The sequence below is a fragment of the Nothoprocta perdicaria genome, unplaced genomic scaffold (genome assembly GCF_003342845.1).
Source record: "Nothoprocta perdicaria isolate Ctin4 unplaced genomic scaffold, notPer1 scaffold_53, whole genome shotgun sequence".
Classification (NCBI taxonomy): Eukaryota; Metazoa; Chordata; class Aves; order Tinamiformes; family Tinamidae; genus Nothoprocta; species Nothoprocta perdicaria.
In genome coordinates this window covers 1,827,081-1,845,662 of record NW_020455788.1, presented here as the reverse complement: position 1 = coordinate 1,845,662, position 18,582 = coordinate 1,827,081, and the positions used below count along the sequence as shown (strand labels likewise).

The 18,582-nt window shown below is 33.8% G+C and overlaps 1 protein-coding gene across 1 annotated transcript in view; it reads left to right on the top strand.

The window, feature by feature from the left end:
* The window catches only part of CEP128 (centrosomal protein 128), a 91,830-nt gene extending 75,735 nt beyond the window's left edge, over positions 1 to 16,095 (top strand). The window contains exons 20-23 of the mRNA XM_026048312.1: positions 6,747 to 6,824; positions 7,532 to 7,645; positions 10,896 to 11,004; positions 15,643 to 16,095. Of these exons, the coding sequence (XP_025904097.1) occupies positions 6,747 to 6,824; positions 7,532 to 7,645; positions 10,896 to 11,004; positions 15,643 to 15,749 (408 nt within the window). The 3' untranslated portion in view covers positions 15,750 to 16,095. The remainder of the gene's footprint in view (positions 1 to 6,746; positions 6,825 to 7,531; positions 7,646 to 10,895; positions 11,005 to 15,642) is intronic.
* The last annotated feature ends 2,487 nt before the right edge of the window (positions 16,096 to 18,582 follow it).

Genomic DNA, 18,582 nt, shown 5'->3' with positions numbered 1-18,582 from the left:
AGCAATTATATAGTTGGAATAATCTTTTATTGGAATATAATGATATGAAATATATATGTTATTTTCTCTTCAAGTTTCTCATGCTCTTAAGATGCACTAAGTTATAGAATGTCCAGGCTATCATGGAATTTTGTATATGAGGGTCAAGAAACTCAGGTGTCTTAAAAAAAAACCACATCGTGTATAAAATAAGAGTTTACCTAATGCATTGTGTTCTGCATCTATTGTGATCCCACAGTATCAGAATTTACAACATTTCAGGGTAGTGCTGGAGATTGAAGCTGGAACTGCACAGCTTTAGAGGTGTTAAATTGGAAAGCAAAGGATAGCTTTTAGGCTGCTTAACTTCTGGCTCCTATTCTTGCTATTTAGGTATTCCGCATGCTAAGTTAATTTAAAAAAAAAAAAGTCATTGCAGGTCACCTTTAACATTATATCTTTCATCGGAATTGTAACTGCCTGCTAAAATGCATTGCTGTCAGTTTAAATTATAGTTGCATTTAATCTTTTTATGGATATTCTTTGGGGATTAGCTAACTGGTACTTAAGTCAGCTCTAATTTTCAAAAATATCTGTACTATACAGATAGCCATTTGTTTTTACCTACCTCAGAAAAGAAAGGAGCACTGTACATGAAAGTCCATAAAGTTTGGTTTCTGGTTTATGTTTATGTTTTCAATATATTGACTATAAAGCCAAACTTTATATACAAACCAGCTTTGATTTATTTGCATATAGCTTTGCAGCTTTGAGACTAAAAATAAAATATGTGCCTGATTTTGATTTAGATCTGCCCCTTGAGACAGTGTGAAACTGTCTATCACAAAGAATACATCAATGTAGAAGGATTAACTGTTCGCATGCACTTTAAACATCAAAGTGTTTGTATGAAGTCATGGAAAATGAGTAATTTGTTTTATCATTCCCTGTGAGAACACAGAACGCCCCTTTTCAAAGTAAATAATCTTTATTTTAAAAACAGAAAGATTAATAGCACTCTATGGAAGAGTCTGCTGTTAAGTAACATGCCATGAATGCAGCCTCATTCAGTACAGTTGGTGTTCCTTCCTCTTATCAGTACCATCAGTGAACTATATCAGTACCTTCTGTTCCCTGTTAAATAATGAACAGACAAATGCAATTGCTCTCCTTAGGATTATTTGTGTACCTTATGGCACAGAGCTTTCCAGTTTCTGGGAAAATAAGTTAACAATACTTAATTGCCGTCTACATCAGGTGTTCACAACATCCTTTTCTGCATTTTATTTGAATGGCTAAATCCATCTCTTCTAATAGAGTGGAGTGTAGTCATTAATGATACAAGGGTGGCATTTGATCTGTATTGAGGTTGCTGTACATTTCATTAAATTATTAACAAATCAATTCTGTAAGCCAACCAAAAGCTTTTTAATCATCTTTCTCTTCCATTCYTCAACTTATTTTGTTCTCTTCTTTTTATTGAAGTTCCCCTAACAAACTTTTTTTTTGTGCACCACATATCAGTCTTTTTCAATGGCTTTATGAYCAGGGTTGCAGTTTTGTCCATGAAAACATTAGTATGTAAGTTATCACTTTGAAATCACTTCACAAATTGCTCAGAAGACTGTGAAAATTTTATAGCAGATAAAAGAAGCTATACTGGGTAAGACAAATGGTCAGTCTAGCAAGACATTGGAACCATATCCAAAAAGTGCTGCTTAGGAAGTGTGTATGAACAGGGCAGGCACATATTTTGTTTCTCTCTCATTCAGTCATATTCTAGCTGTTCAAAGCTCAGATTTGTCTGGACCTAGATGTGGTTTCTATTATTTTGGAATCCTTTTATGATATTTCTCTTTCATTTCTCCCTTCAATCTGTCTTCCTGGTTGAAGAGTTCTAGTCTCTGGAGTCATTCTATTTAATCATTTCTCAAATGGAAAGCATTCCTTGCCTTTGATCATCCTAGTTACTCTTCTGTGAGCCCAACCCTTTTCTGCCTGTTTCTGTTCTGAGGTGGGGATCCAAAACTGCATTCAGCAGTCAGAGGGCAAGCACTCTGTGGATTAATACTAGGAGAGAATTATGTTCTCTAGCTGCTTATTCCTTTCCTAGTAGCGTCAAATGTTGATCTTTGCTCTTTTCAGTGTCTGGGCACTGAGTAAACGTGATTTATGAGCAGCAATCATCAAAGTAATGATTAAATCTTAGGAATCTCATAAGGTTGTTCTAGAGTTCTTCACAGCTGGCCCTCGTCTTTACCCTGGATGTCTTAGCAGCAGCAAACATTGACATTGGGTACCTCACTGTGCTTTGTAGGTCTTTTATCTAGGTATTCAGCAGCACAGATCCTGGTGTAGCTAKGTCACTTGGTGACAAGTCTAGAGTGTGAAATCTGATCCCTTACTTCTGCAGTCTTTTTGCTATCCTTTAACTGACTTTCTAACGAGGAAAATATTTTTTCCATGTTCTCATGGCTGCTTACTTTTCTTAGAAGCCTTTGATGAGGGAATTTCTTCAAAAATCTTTCAGAAGTCCAAGTAGCCTGTATCAGTCAGATATCCCTTACRCACAGGATTCTTGATGAGATCTAAAATGTGAGGACTGAGATGAATATGATCTGAGGATTGGTCTTCTGATTTCAAGACTAAGTTTAATAATGTAGTGATAGCTTCAAGTGATAAATGAAACCAAGCTGAGGTAGAGATTCTTTTTATTATTTTTTTCCATAAAAAAGCATGTGCAATAGCTTTTTGTTTGGGGAGAACAAATGATGAGTATCTTCCTTAACTTTATTTGCAGGCAGTTGATGAGAGCCTTTCTTGGCATTTAGAGAGGCCATAAAGAGGATGGCTTAAGACATTGACAGGTGTTTATGTTCTGAGCTGCTGTTGATGAGAACAGATTGCAGATTTCATTTCTTTTTTTTAAAAAAAAATATTTCATAGACTTAAAAAGAAAAGTTAGTATGAACTATGAAGTGTGTATATTGAAGACCTCCATATTAAATATCCTCTGTCCTAGACAAATTTATTTTAGTTCTGTATGACATTCCAAATATATAARTTGTCCTGCATTTGAGAAGTGCAGTGCCTTAGGAGAACAGATCAGGTAGCATATACCATAAGTTCAAAATATTAATGCTTTGATTTGCTAGTGGACCAAGAAAAAAGTCCTGGTTAGGTTATTTGTTTCCTGTGCAGAAGGAGTTTGTCATGTTTGTGTGGGAGAAGAGAGAAGGTKGGTTGTTTCTTGGAGGGGAGAAGAAATCAACTTGGAGGGGAGAGAAAATCAACTCTGGGATGACTGCTAAACATTAGGATTCAATATTTTCCTTCCCATATAGTTAAATTTTCTTTTCATTAAAGTGGATAGATTTGTTTGTAGAGAATCCGTTGTCTGTTATATTCTTCAACCTTACAAACACACATGCAAGCCAGTACCACGTGTTGCTCTGTGGTGGAAGCAACAAACATTGGAACTCATCATAAATTCATGGAGTCATCAAGTCTTTGATGAACATAAAGCCACTGTAAATGACGCATGAGATATGAATGAATACCACTTTACAAGGGTAACAGTGAAATGGTGGGTGTTTATAAGGGGGAAATATTAGTGATCAAAAGATGCCTCTAGACAATTTTAATTTGAAGTGGAGACATATAGTAAACAGTTAAAAAAAAAAAAAAAAAAAAAAGCTTTTTATATATAAAAGCAGTGTTATATTACAGTATGTGAAAATCACTTTGAACAATGTGTAGACCTCCTACCTCATTTCATCTTGAAAAATTAGAAGAATCTTTATATATATAAAATGTATATTCTTCTAATTTGTATCATATGCAAATATATATATACACATTTATGTATATATATTTATATATATAAATTTAGTAATGTGTATCTTCAAATTCTGTAATTCTTTTCTGGTAAAGAGACAGATATGTTACAGGAAAAATAATTTTTCTTAAGAAATTATTGAACTGTGAATTTTGTAAATCAAAAAAGAAATTACAAATGCAGTTATATATTAAAATACAGGAGTTCTTACAAAGACAGAAAAATACTTATTGCTTTTGGTCCTAAATTTGCTACCAAAACCCAACATCTATTTAACTACATTTCTCATGCAGCTGATTATAAAAAAGAAAGTATGATTTGGCTTCTTGTAAAAATAATTACCTGTATTAGTTCTGACTTTGAATTTTACAAAACAGATTCTAACAGACCCAACTTTATTCACAGGGAAGCAGCATCAGTATGCATCTTCCTGTCCTCCCAAGATTTTTTCAGGATCTGTTATGGTCAGTTGTCAACCTCACAGTTAAGCACTTTTTCCTATATGTTGTCTTTAGTGTTGCCCATYTGGAAAAGTGCCTTGCTTATCTTCCGGAAAATTTTCCCAATCTTGTATAATTCCCATTCCATTTTTAAAATTAAACTGTTTATTTATGTCTAATAAAGTTAATACCTGAACACCTTAGCTTTTCTTGTAATTTTAGATTTATACCTAGATTATCTCCACTTTGTGTTCCTGATTTTTTTTCCTATTCTCACTAAAGGGCTAAAGAATCTCTGCTTTACTTTTGACRGTTCTTCCTGATTTCTAAAGTATCCTTCTTCAATCAATCCTTTTACCCTGTTTTGTAGGCTCTCTACTCACTCTTCCTAGACTAATTCTCTCCTAGAATTATTTTCTCTCTCTTGTGATTATAGAGTTCTCACTGTTCTAGCTCTTTTGGCTTGAATGTATGCTTTTTCTCTTCAACACTAGGTGAAGAGTAGCAGGACAAGATTCAGGACTTATCTACTTACTATGTATAGTAAACACGATAGTYGTATGTGTCTATTTTTCTGTTTTTGCTCTCAGTGAGTCTTGTATCCCTACTACAGTGGGGTGGGAAACTCCTTTCTTCACTAAATGTACAGTCTAAAAATGAAAATTCCTTCCTTACCATATGGGAGAGATGGTTTGAAACCCCATCAGTTTCAGAAGGAAAAAAAAACCCAAATTGAAAAGACTATTTTATATAGAAGTAAATTGTAATATATCGCCATCTTAACTGCTAGTGCCATTTTACTTCTTGAATTCTTTGGAGAATGGCTTGTTTAGATCAGCATGCTTGTGGCAGCTTGTTTATGTACTCAAAAAGCTGTAGTGAAATAAGGCCTGTGGTCACTAGGCAGTCATGGTAACAGCATAAATGTTAATGCTAGCCATATTCTTAATATAATATACTTTAATGTTAATAATTTATATTACATCTTTCAATATGCATTAGATTAATAACTTTAGCAGTAAGGTTAATGAAAATATTGATACTGACAATGTTAGTATAATATCCTAACTTGCCAGCTCACATAAATGTTAATTCATTCCTTTTCTCATTTCATTTTTTTAATCAATTGTTATGTGATTGAACCTTAGTTTATAAATATACCTAAAGCTGTGCTTTTAAAGAATAGCATTCTTCTGAAGAAGTGAGCTTACACAGATATAAACTTTTCTTTTGTAACACTGAAAACTATATAGAGTTCATAAAGTATCTATACCTGGTAAAGTATTTTTGTTGTTTAATAGTACCACAGATGTTTAAGTGGTTCTTACACTCAGCACAGTATGTTCATACAGTCCTGAATCATTATATAGCTATTGAAGATTGCTATGCAGGTTGAAGCGATAAGGGACAAGGCTTTTTGAGATAGAGTGCACCCTGCCCAGAGGTGTGGGCTGATTTTTCTTTTGCTTATTCCAAGCTCTACTCTTTCTTTGAAGTCTGAAGCCTACGATCTGAAAAGGATGTTTTTTTCTGTTGGTTTGACGATTTGGACCTTTTAAGACTAACAACAAACCGTTTTGTATTTAGGGGCAAGTTAACCTAGTGTGCACAGATTAGAGCATAACTGGTTTTGACTTTAGGATTAATTAATTTTGTCATTTATATAAATTCTTGCTTTAAAGTCTCTAGGCTGTAATACTGTTGATGAAGGCATTTATTAGTAGATAACCAAACAAGGTTAAAAAAAACTTATCCCAAGAAGTATAGTTTATATAATGCTAGTGGAAATACTGTCTGTTGTTAGGAACGCATTGCTTCTACAGAGTATTGTTTCTACGTGCTTTTCAGCAAATAATGGGAGGGCAGTCTATGAGAAACTCCAGAGAAATCTGGCTCATGTGTTACAAATGCTCTTTATTCATCAGTTCTGCCTGTGCACTGGAACTGAAACATGCTGCTCAGTTTTTAGTCCTTTACATCTTGCTCCTGGCTAGATTTTTGCGTCACTATCATGAAGGTGAAAGGCCCATATTTTGTTACTGAATTCAAGCCCAACTCTCTTTAAAGTCATAATTCATCTCTCAACAGTACATATCAATCTAATGTGAAAATACAGAATTTGAGTTTTGTGTACTTAGCYAAGTAATAACTATTTTCAAACTATAGCTTTGGTTTTATTATGTGCTTAGCTACAAAGGCAAAAACACTATGAGGGCAGATTTATATTTTTGCTATAGGCACTTTACTTGCTGAAGTGCAGTATATAAAAATCTGGTTCATGGAGACTCAGGTTAAGGAAATGTGCTGTGGTTTTATTTTTGTCATTGTTTTTCTGTGTTGACTGCTAATTGTTTACAAGTAGCCAATGTTTGTTGCAACCAATGCAATCCATAGATGCAATGCTTTTTTTTTTTTTAGTGTTTGATTTAAATGAAAAGCTGAAAGCATTGATTAATTCTCTATGTTGTATCATGTGCTCTGTTTTTTAGAGTACTCGAGTAGCTTTAGACCACCTGGAGTCTGTTCCTGGAAAACTGAACTTGTTAGAAGATTTCAAAGATACTGGAGTAAGAAAGATGTGACTTTCAGCAGTTGTAAATTATTTAGGTCAATTAATATCCTCTAGATATGTATATATAGACTTTTCAATAACATGTATAAAATTAGTCATAGTCATAGTATTAGTCAGTACTAATTYATTTTTATCATTATAGGTTTGTTGAGATCATAAATTTATTGCTAATTACTAACCTAAGACTGCCGTGATGTTTTCTAATGTAACTAAATATTTAAAACTGGTTATAACTAAAGTCATAGTGATTGACTCAGAATATTTGTGTTAAGTGCTGAATTGTGATATTAGTTGTTAGTAATTAAAAATACTGTAATAAGATAAAATTTCCCAATTATTTAAATATTTAAAGTGGCAAGTTAAAAATTTGAGCTTTATATATTCACAGGCCTTTTATTCCTAAAGCAGTGCCTGCGATTGTCACTTCTGGTTTCAGTATCACAATTAAATCAAGATATGCTCTCTGAAGAGAGCAATTTTTCCCCATTACAGAATTCCTTTGTTAGAAGCTGTGATATGATTGCATTTTGTAAAGTTACAAGAAATCATTTATATAGCCCCTGTATTTCTGCCTCTGAATATTAGTAATTAATTCTTCTTGGTGTATTCATGATCCTTGGCAATGCCTACATATACAATAACCAACCAACATWTATTATTTTGACCTTAGAAAATCATGTAGACCTTTCAATGCTTTTCTAGGARTCACATTGCCGAAGAGAGATGATAGAGGAACGGTTTATGAAGTATAAAGAAATAGTGACTTCCCTACAGAGGCAACTGGAGGTTTCAAAAAAAAGAGTCCAGCAGTTGAAGGTGTGTACTCCACGTTTTTATTTAATATTTAATTAATATTACCTTTRTAGTACAAGTACCGACTGAAATAATATACCATTTTTCTTATGTTTCTCTGGCACATTTGCACATAGCTGCTATGGTTCATGTAAAATTGATGACAGAAGTGTGTTTCCATTAAAAAGTGCCCTGATTTCCAAAATCTTAAAAATTTTATGGAAAAGCAATACTGTATCTTACTACTCTTAAACATTTACTTGTGCCTATGTTAGTTAAATTGCTGTCAAAAAGGACTATGGATTTATTTGTTGACTTTTCCTTTCTGTATCCTTTCATATGGAAGATAAACCTGTTTCCACCAAGAAAAGAAATGTTAATTTATCTGTAGTGACTTTTATAGTAGTAGACTTTTGTATTCTGTACTAAAGATATGATACCATGACCGTTTCACAGTAGAGAAAATTCAGGCAAACAGATGTGAAATTATTTGCTAAAGGTCACTCATTTGACCAATAGCAGAGGGTTTGCAATAGTTTGCAATGTCAATACTTCTGCTGACCATCCCAGGCAAGACAAGACTCTTTGGTATTTTTTCAGCTGTGTCTTTAAGCAGCTGAGGTCAAAATCTAGGATCAGGAACTGTATATCAATTAAATTCAAACTTTTTTGTGTTCCCCACCCCCTCCATAGCAGTTATCCTACCGAAAAAGGTTACCATATTGGCCAATGACGCTTTCAAAAAATAGACAAGGTAAAATGAAGACAGAGACCTTTAATTTAATATGTTTTTGGTGTAAGATGATATTAAGCTATTTCAGATACCTATGCTGTTCTTCTGTAAGAAAGGATTGAAAGGAAGAAACAGGGCAGAGTGAATCTTCTGCTAGTGATCATCTACAATTTTTCAAATTTCTCATGCCTTCACAGAGTAACTAATTCAATAACTGTTGAAATCTGGAAAACATTGAAAAGCTAAGTGGAAGAAAACTGCATTCAGCTGACAGTACAGTGTAACACTGCGCAAACTGACCGAGTCTACTGAACTAGCATGATATGAGCTCTATATTAAGAATCCAGAATACGGCTGATTCCAGAATAATATTTTATCTCTCTTTAGGCATCAGGAAGCATTTAATGGCTTCCTTTTAGACAGGCCTAATTGGATTTTGCATGACAATACAGTACTCTTTGCTGTCACAGCTGTTACAAATAGAACAGAATGTTCAAAAACAAGTAACAGACGGCTGCTAATCTGATTTCACTGATCGGGCTGGATTAGTCTAAGAAATCCCTTTTTAATGCTTGCCTTTCTTACCCTGCTCTGGAACCGTCTAACTCAAGTATATTGCCTTTGTTGTWGTTGTTTTGCTTTTCTAGTTTTTACTATTTGTCAATAAATTTAAATGGTGGAAGAATGTACTCTTGAGTATGTTCTTTTTTTGGCAGTTTCAAATTACTATTTATATACGGTCTAATGCTTTTACTAAATAGAGTAGACATATTTGGTAGAAGGTAAGATAATGCATGTTGTAAAAGGAGAGTTCTTGTAAAAAGATTTACATCAACCATTTTACATACAGTCACTTACAAAAATAATCWTTTTCCTCTGTAATGACCATCTTCTGTAGTAACCTACTTTCAGCTTGCTTGCTGACATTCATTACGACATGCTTTATTTAATCACATGTGTTAGCCTGTTTTCATTTTAAGGAGCAAAAATGTAACCAAAGYTAATATCCACTGATGGTAGTTGTTTTTTCTTTCCTCCTATGATTTCATTTGTTCCCATTCCTTACTTTTCAGTGGTCATATCAGTTGCCTATAAAATATCCATAGCTTAGAAGCAAAGTCATAATAGATTAAAATGTAAGATTCCCTGTAGTAAAAGAGGCCAGAGGTAGATAGAACAGGGGAAATGGTGGTATGTGTATATAATCTGTTAAAAATGTTACAAAATACTGTCTAAAAATAATAATAAAAAAAAAGCTAGAAGGAACCCAAGGATAGATGAGTATGTGAGATGGATATAAGTATTTTAAGATGATTTCCCTGCTGCAAACAGCTAACCATCTAGTCRAGCACTATATACACATGCAGACATAAATGAAGCATGCAGGAGAAAGTAAAACAAGTCAGTGTTTCTCGAAAGCAAAGGCCATTTTGTAATGCAGATACTGATAAAAGTGCCTACTATTGCTTGTTCTAAAAGTTCTGTTGTRCGATAGCATTTCTAGAAGCAGAATGAAAAGACAAAAAAATTTATATTCTTTTTAAGTTGTTGTTATCCGATCTACATTTTAGGCATTAAGTCTCTCATGAGTACACAAGGGGATTAATATGTATAATTCCCATTAGTGTTAATAGGAGTAAATCCCTCTTCATTGATGAGACAAAAGCACATTGTATCTCAAAATTAATGTTGGATTCTGTTTTGTTTTCTGTTTGGTTTTCAAATCCTAATAGTAGCAGGAATGATAAATTGCAAAATATTTTTAGAAAATTCCCTGAGGATAATTATGGTGAAAATTCAGTAGTGAARTAAAGTATTCTATGAACTGGTAAAATTGTGCATCTCTTCTTTCAAGTACCTAAGTAATTTGGATATCAAGCCAAACTTTCAATCTTATTTTGAAAGGTATTGCAACTGGSGACCACTTACTACAGTGCTAATTAAGATTTCTAGTGATTTTTCTTTAAATGGCCTTTTTAAAATGATTTCTTTTTCTAGCTTAGGGTCTTTGTTCAACAACAACAAACCCTGCTGTATAGGTCTAGGTGTCAAAAGTAACTTTATTCAGACTTTATATTATGGTTAAAATAAAAAAAATAAAAGACACCTTCAAATATTTGGGGATGAATAGCTTTACTATTACTTAGGGAGTTTCAATAAATTGATGTGGTTCATTCACTAGTGATGAACTCATCACTTACTGATATCTGATTATGCTTTGTTCTGCACCTTGAATGTGATGCAAACAGGAAAAAAGAACATTTTTACACTTTACTGTAGTAAGAAAGTCTTGCAGTGCTGCCAGGGAAACTGTGGGGAAAGCAGTTTTTGCAAAGGTTTTGCAATGATGAAAYGGGCATGAAATTCATAAACAAATTATCTTGAACCTAACTGCAGTATTCTGTATTTAGTATTCTGAGAATTAAAATCAGAATTTTCCAGCTTMTGTGAAATCACAGTATATAGCCATATGTATGTTACTGTATCTTTATTAGCGTTTATAGCTGTGTTTGAYATAAACTAATAAACTATTTTTCACAGGATGTGAAAATTGATGCTGAACTTTCAGATATGCAGGCAGCTCTTCCCTCTTCTAGTTGGCGAACTCAAAGCAGCTTTTTGTCCAGCACACGGCTTTCAGATTCAGATTGTAAGTATTGTTTCATGGAGAGAAAAAAAATCCAAAACCAAATAAAGTATTTTCATCTTTCAAGGCTGCTTTACTTCAATAGAATGAAGAATTCYTTTTTTCCTACAGGTCTTGCTTCATTTCAGTTTCAGATATTGGATGTCTTCGTATAGGATGTACTTTACTGCATTACAGTGTTTTGTACGTGGTTTTTGTTGTTTTATGGGAAATGCACTGAATTTTGTTTGTCGTCCAAAACCACACTGAAGAAACGAGCTGCCCTTAAATTTTGCATTTCTTGTTGAGTTGGCTTATTGTATAAGGTCCTTATCTTTTCAGAGATGAAAGATACTCCCCACCAAAGCATTTTTCCTAATCTTTCGTCTGTACCAATTAGCCTCACGCAACAGATTTTAGTAGTAAGTTGAATTCATTAATTCTGTGATTCCTACTTCAGTAGTTGTTTTTAATTATTCTTCCCAACTCCTCGTGCACATCCAACTTGTGGTCTTGGAAGYTGACAGGATCTTTCGTACGGATTGTCACAGTTCAGTAAAAGATAGGTCATATTAGATCTCTAGCTAGTGCTTTTCATGAGTTCCACAGCTGCCTTAGAAAAGCTTTTGAAGTTTTGTTTGTTTGTTTGTACGAGATACTCACTTGCTCATATCAGAAAACTTTCCTTCAGAAGGATGTCACTCCTGTTTCTTTTCAATATAGCCAGCTTGCATGCAGACAACCTGTTCAGTAAATCACATTATGTGTGAAGAAAGTCCTGCTTCATTACACTTACAGACTTTTGTGTGTCTCGGGTTGTAGCTCTACAGCTCTTCTAGTCCTAAGATAGGTACTGCAGTATATTAATACCTGTCAACAGAAAGGCGTGATTGATCTGGTGAGGTTCAAGATAATAGGTTTGTTTTCCTTTCAGAAACTGACAGTTGTGATTAATATCCTTTAGCAAAGCATACTGAATAACTGCAGTAGGTGATAATAAAACATAGGAGTCGATGCTTTAATCACATCCATACTTCAGGAACAGCTTCCCCTTTTCTCAAAGGTGTTTTTCCATAACCTCATTCCTGTCACAGTCTTTTCACACCAAAGCATGACTTTGCCATCTTGGAGTATAGAAAAGAAATAATCCTATCTAGTTTTGTATCTAGTTTTGTTTAATGTAGTCTATGTAAAACACTTTTTATTTTTTGCATGTACTTCCAAACTCAAAGGGACTGAGGAGTCAAAGGGACTGTTCATCTTTGGAATATTCAAATCCTAAGTTGCTCAGAAAGGTTATGGAGTTTCTATCCTTGCAAATAATCAAGAAGTGACTAACTGTGATCCTGAACAACCTGCTGTAATTGACCTTGCTTTGAGCAGGGATGCTAGTCCAGATCTCCACAGTTTCCTTCCAAATACAACTTTTTTCTCTGATTTCACTGCAAAAACTTGCTGAAAACTAACGATACATCATAATTGTTCCTAAAATTTTACAAGTATCTTTATATTGCTTAACCTGARTGGGACTTGATAGGACTTTAGTAGACTAGGACTTGCTCATCTATTTTAGGTTTATTCCCAAGAGAAATAAGATCCATGTAGTCATGACATCTGTCTTTAGTATTTCTTCCCATARTAACATATTAACTATTTAGCAAATTTCAATTAAAAATGACCAAAAGAAGGTAATTCTCCAAGATAATCGAACTGCTAGAAATTTTGTGAAAAACAGCTGCTTAAGGAGAAAGACCAAATTTAGAACCTTAAAAAAGAAAAGTTCCACCACGAGCTCAAATGTCTTTGATATGCTGGCTTTCCAGGCTTTAGGTTAGAATGATTTGAAATTAAATACATTCTCCAGTGAAGAAAATCCTCTGTCACAATAGAATGCATTTGTAAACATCAGATAGGTACCTTGTTTAGGTAATATATAAAGTGTAAAATTTTGGTCAACTTCTTACGCTCACTCTCTAACATGTGACCAAATGAGGCAATTAAGGGACATGAATGTTCGAAAAAGTGCTTTTATTTTTTTATCTGATGAGATAAAGAAAACAAGGTAAAAATGCTGGAACTGAAGAAGATTGAATTTGACAGAAGAATGCCAGAGATTATAAATATTGTAGGTGAACAACATCACATATGAGTGACATAGTGTTGGTGGTTTGCAGTTTGAGACTGAACTGTTAGGATAAAACCTCTGTTGTTTTTTAACAGGGACTTTGCTGACATGGGGCACATTATTGAACATTGAAGAGTAATCAATTTGTTATTACTATTATTACTATTTTGCTTAGCTRTTATTTTTTTCCAAATAGTAGAGAGTGCCTTTTGAAGTGGTCAGACATAGCTAAGGAACTGTTAGTTATTTTAGTGCTTAAAACTTTAGGAAAGTATTTTCATGTCCCTTGTGGATATATGYGATACCCTATAACACCAAGGCATTTGAATCACTAATATATTAATAAGTGATTTAATGTTTTTTCTTTGGACTGAATTTCATATTTGCCAGCTAGATGTGTGTTTTGAACTTTTTGTTAAGTTGTTCTTGTTGTTTTTCCTGACAACTGTGAAAATTCTTCAGTAATGTTAATGTTAAGGAGCTTGTTTCATAATTGCCAGTGAGTGGCAAGTGCTGGTAAGATCAGACACTTCACTAAGTTGCATAAACTCCATGGATTTTTAATTTCAGTAATGATATTAATTTGAGGCTTTGATGGTGAAGTTTAATTTGAGGTGTATTGCTCCTATACCTCCTATAACTTTTAATAAATGTATCTGTTTCACTTACTTCTTGTGACCAATTTATCTCCTTACTTCTTTAGAAACAGACTTTTTAAAATTTATGTATTCACCTTTAGAAGTACTTCAAAAGCTATGTGATTTAGTTTATCACTATTCCCTCTCACAAAGTCATGAAAGCTTGAAGATTATAGAACCAAAAGGTAGTACTAGAAGTTCACTTCCAAATATGGTTCTCTTATGCATTAGAAAAAGTACTGGGGAGGAGAGACAAATCTGATGGAATTTAATTTATGAGAAGGATCCTGGGATTGACATTTAAAATTGATAGGCAGGAATAAAAAGGTGAGTGGGAAATATGAAAGGAACAAGTCTGCCTCCACATATATTTTTAGCATTAAGTTGTCAATATGGCAGACAGTTGAAAGGAAAAGTAATCAGAATTCTTGTTCATGTYTCGTCTTTCTGATTAATTGTTCCAATTATGACAACTTTTTCAGAAAAAAATTTATTTTGAAAAAAAGCTGTCAGAATGGACTCTCATTTCTATAGCCATCTTCTTAGAAAGGAAGAGATTTAACTGACAAAATAATTTATATGAGGAGCCATCAGTAGACATGTTTGTAGTCTGTATTATTATCAGACCAAAAGGGTTGGTCTAAAAAGTCAGCTACCAGTTGTTATCTAAAGAATAATCCTCAGAAATTGTTTTTCATGGCCACTGTACTTTTCTTAAGTTTTATATTACAAAGATCTCAAGAGTTACAGATGCTTTGCATTAGTTTTGTGAATTAGTTCCTGTCTTTGTCTTTGTACAGTTCATCATTTCAAGATTTTGACCTGGATGGTTTCCCAGAAGCCATATGGATTTCAGACTTTCTATTGTTGGGAATCTCTATTGCAGGGCTTCCTTAGCTTAGCSTTTAGGGAGAGAAAAATAGCCATCAATCATCTTAACTTTTGCAGCTAGGCTGACAGTCTGCTCTGACCCTTTAGCTCTGGTGATACACAACRCTATTGTGTCAACACAGTACACAGTAAGAATGGTATCATGGTTGAATAAAAGCAAGTTCTCCTGAATGTTGATTTTTATTGTCATGACAGTCATCCTCTGCAATGTATACTGATACCCTTTTTTTATCCCTCTTTTTCACAAATTCTTAAAAAATTGAATTGACTGTTTTATACAATCTGTAAGCTAAGGAAAATGAATACTATATTGTAACACCATGTTGCTGCGGGACACCGTTCTAGAACAAAGCCTTCTAGAAATAATAAGGATATGGAATAATCAGTATTTTGCAAATGAATTTAGTGTGACCAGGATTCATTTGTATGGTTTTTCACTTTTGCTTACTTTGAATATTGTCAAATTCAAAGACCATACTGTCAAAACAGCATACACTAGTATAATTCTAGGTGAATGCAAAAAAACTTTGTCAAAAAAATGCTAATTCACTCTTTTACTAATGTTCCAAGCATGATGTTTTTGTTTTTCTTATGGAAGTGAAAACATCTCACTATTCTTATTTAATCTGTGAAGACTTGCTCCCTGACTTGACTATGAGTTGTATACTGCTAAGATTTTACTCTGCTATTCAAAAAGTTGCACTCTGATTATAGCAGTCASGGAGGACTGTCTCATACACTTTTATGGTGTAGCTGAGGTCATTTGAAAAAGGTATGTTATACGAGTTGATATCCACTTTCTTCTCCTTAATTTCTGCTTTTTTAAAACGTTTACATTATTTATATTTATCATTGWATATTTATTACTGTCATATTGCTTGTTGTGTGTATTATAGTATTGCATGGTGAAGTATGCTATTGATATAAAATCTATTAATCGCTAGTCAGCAAAATGTACATGTTTATCTGAAGATATTTAATTACTTTTTTCATCTGATTTATTTCTAGCACTTACGAAAAAAATCGTTCCTTTTGATATAAATGCCACCAGGGAAGACCCCATTAATGTTGCTGTCAACGACATGAAGTCACAAGCAGAAAGAGGGAAGCAGTAGTTGCAAAAACGCATCAGCTTTGTCTGTGGTAAATTTGAATCCACTCTTTTGTTTTAAAGTAGTAGTAATTCAGTCTGCTTATGAGAGAGATGAACCTTTCGTTATTAACCTATTGCCAAAAACTTAGATGAAAGACCATCAAGAGAGAGACKAACAAGCTCTGTTGATATTGTACATGATTTGTATGCCAAAGGTTTTCCAGGATTATGCTCCATTATCTTGCATTTCTGTGGTCTTCCTGGTCTAAATTGGCTGTATACTTGAAGCATTGGTAGGTGAAAGAGCTTTGACATTAATCTTTTCTAGATGTTTATTAACACCTGCACAGAAGTTTTCCTTACATATGTTTTATAACATTAAATAATGTTCTTAATGAAAAAATTCAAAAAATACTTTTGGCCTAATATTTATTATGAGAGTCATTATAATGCCTTGTACAGACACTTGTGCTAAAGTTACTTATGACTTTAGGTTCTTCAGTTTACAACTGTCATTTAACAGGTGATTAGAGAGAAGTGATCAATATTAAACAAATTTCTTCAAAATTGACAAGAGTTCATAATAATATTTTCCAGATCAGTATATTTTTATTATCAACTGTTTAGAGTTATTATTCCTGCCAGAATATACAGTATCAAATGTTATGAAAAAGTTGATTTGTATGAGCTCTAGTATGGCACTTAACGAGTTTCTTCATGAAGACCTACCTGCAYCCATCTGTATTAAGCACATTGAAGGGCAGTGCACTCTGACTGTGAAAATGTTAATTGCAAAGGTTAATGTTGATGTATTTATTTTATTTTGTTCTTTTTTTAGAAGTTTAGACATGTCATATTGATTTTAAAATGTTATGGGAATACAATATTGCACTATTGTACTGGGCCTGATGGCTCTATTCTAAACAAATTGAATACCTATCTACAGCACTGTGGTCTTGAACAGCGTTTCATAGCAGAATCTTCTCTTGTCACAAGAAATACCAGTGTTTCTGATGRTCCTGGTTTAATTCTCCTGTCTTTAGGGCTTCTGTTTAAGTTACCACTAATGTGCCTTAAAAATTGGCCAAACCTGTCAGAGTACTGTAGCAACACAAGCACCAGTGAAACGATTCTGTTTTGTCACCTTCTTACTAGGGAGCCTGTTCCTTCTGAACACCTTATAAAACACTGGTTCTTTTTTTTAGTATTACAAACCCTGTAGGTCTGTTGGTCATAATTCCCAGGTCATTATGCACCACACAAAAATGGGTCTCTTTCCACCTGAAGAGGTATCCTGCAGTCCCAGTGGACTCTGTGAGCAGTGGACTTAGTTTACAGAATCCTCTTGTATTCAGCCTGTGTCAAACACAACCTTTTGCGAAGAACATCAAAATCAGAAAAGGAAATAGGAAAAAACTTGGAATGACTTTGGTTGCATTTTCTATGCACTTAAATTACTTGATTGTATAAAAACAGCTATTCACAATTTTTCAGGTCCCTTTTTTTCTGTTTTGCTGTTAAATGTTTGCTTTCTGTATGTGCATAACGCTATGCGTTGTGGTACTGGCACTGACTCCTTGTAAACTGTTGGCACATCTGCTAATTTAGAAGGTCAGGAAAGCAAAGCAGGAACATCCATCTCTTCTGATCTGAACAGTAATGACAGGGCCAGAACAAAAACATAAACAAATAATCACCTGCAGTGGAGAAGACTGGACAAATAGAAACCTGTCTGTGTCATAGTGTACAAAGAGTGTGGATGACATGAAGTAGTGTTTAACTCAGGCCGCAGTTGCCATAAACCAGACTTACTTTAAGTGTATCCAGCATTTGTAATTTATTTTTTTAATTAGATCAGAGCACAGCTGTAAACAGAGTATTTAAAATATTTTAGCTGGTTTGTCTGGTGAAATGTTAAAAAATTGCAAAATAAAATGTCAGCAGCTTGCAGACTTTATGGTACCTGCAAATTATGGCTAAAAAAATATAGAAAGGTCATTTTAAAATATTTTATAATGCAATAAATCATGCTCTCAAAATACAACATGTAATGAGGTCTTTCTGAAAAGGTGACTGATGCATAGATTGCTAATGGATAAACGTAAATCCAAGCCACTTTACTGAAGCTGGAAGAGTTTTTGAGATGTGAAGTGCCTGCTGGTATGTGGGTCGAGCTTGAAGAGCCTCATCTGAGGAGTATTTGAAAAATAGTATCGTCTCCTTTTCCAAAAGAACTTGTAAAAATCTGGATATTAATTCTTACCCTCTTATTTATTTATTCAGTTTTCCTCACTTGAACCTCAGAAATCTGAACTGTGTTTCCTTAAAACAGTTTCACTACTGTTTTATGATATTTTACTACTGAGGATAAGCAGTCAGAACTCACTCATTATTACCTCAAGTATTAAACCAATTTTCATACAGTATGGGACAGAAATCACAACTAGGTGAAGAATTCTGGCTTTAAGACTCCTTAGATATGTTCAGTGCTCAATATATTTGCCTTTGGCCACATGACTGTAGTTTTCAGTAGTTTTATTTCCGCTCACAAATTTTCTTAAAGGCTGAAGGAAGGGAAGAAATTAAACCACAAAAAAAGAATTTTTTAATGAGTAGGCTTTTGGTCTCTAAAGCCAGGAAATTCTTCCTTAAATTTACCCTCTTGGCATTCCAGTCCAGATAGCATATAATATTTGTCTCTGTTCCACCTTTGATAGAGCTTCATATTACAAAGTGATTTTTGTTTCCTTTTTATTGAACGCTAAAGTTCCATTCATGACAGTATTTGAAACTGTCCCTTTGTGGTTTGAGAAATAATATTTTTTCCATATTGGCCTGAAATAATATTCCTCTCA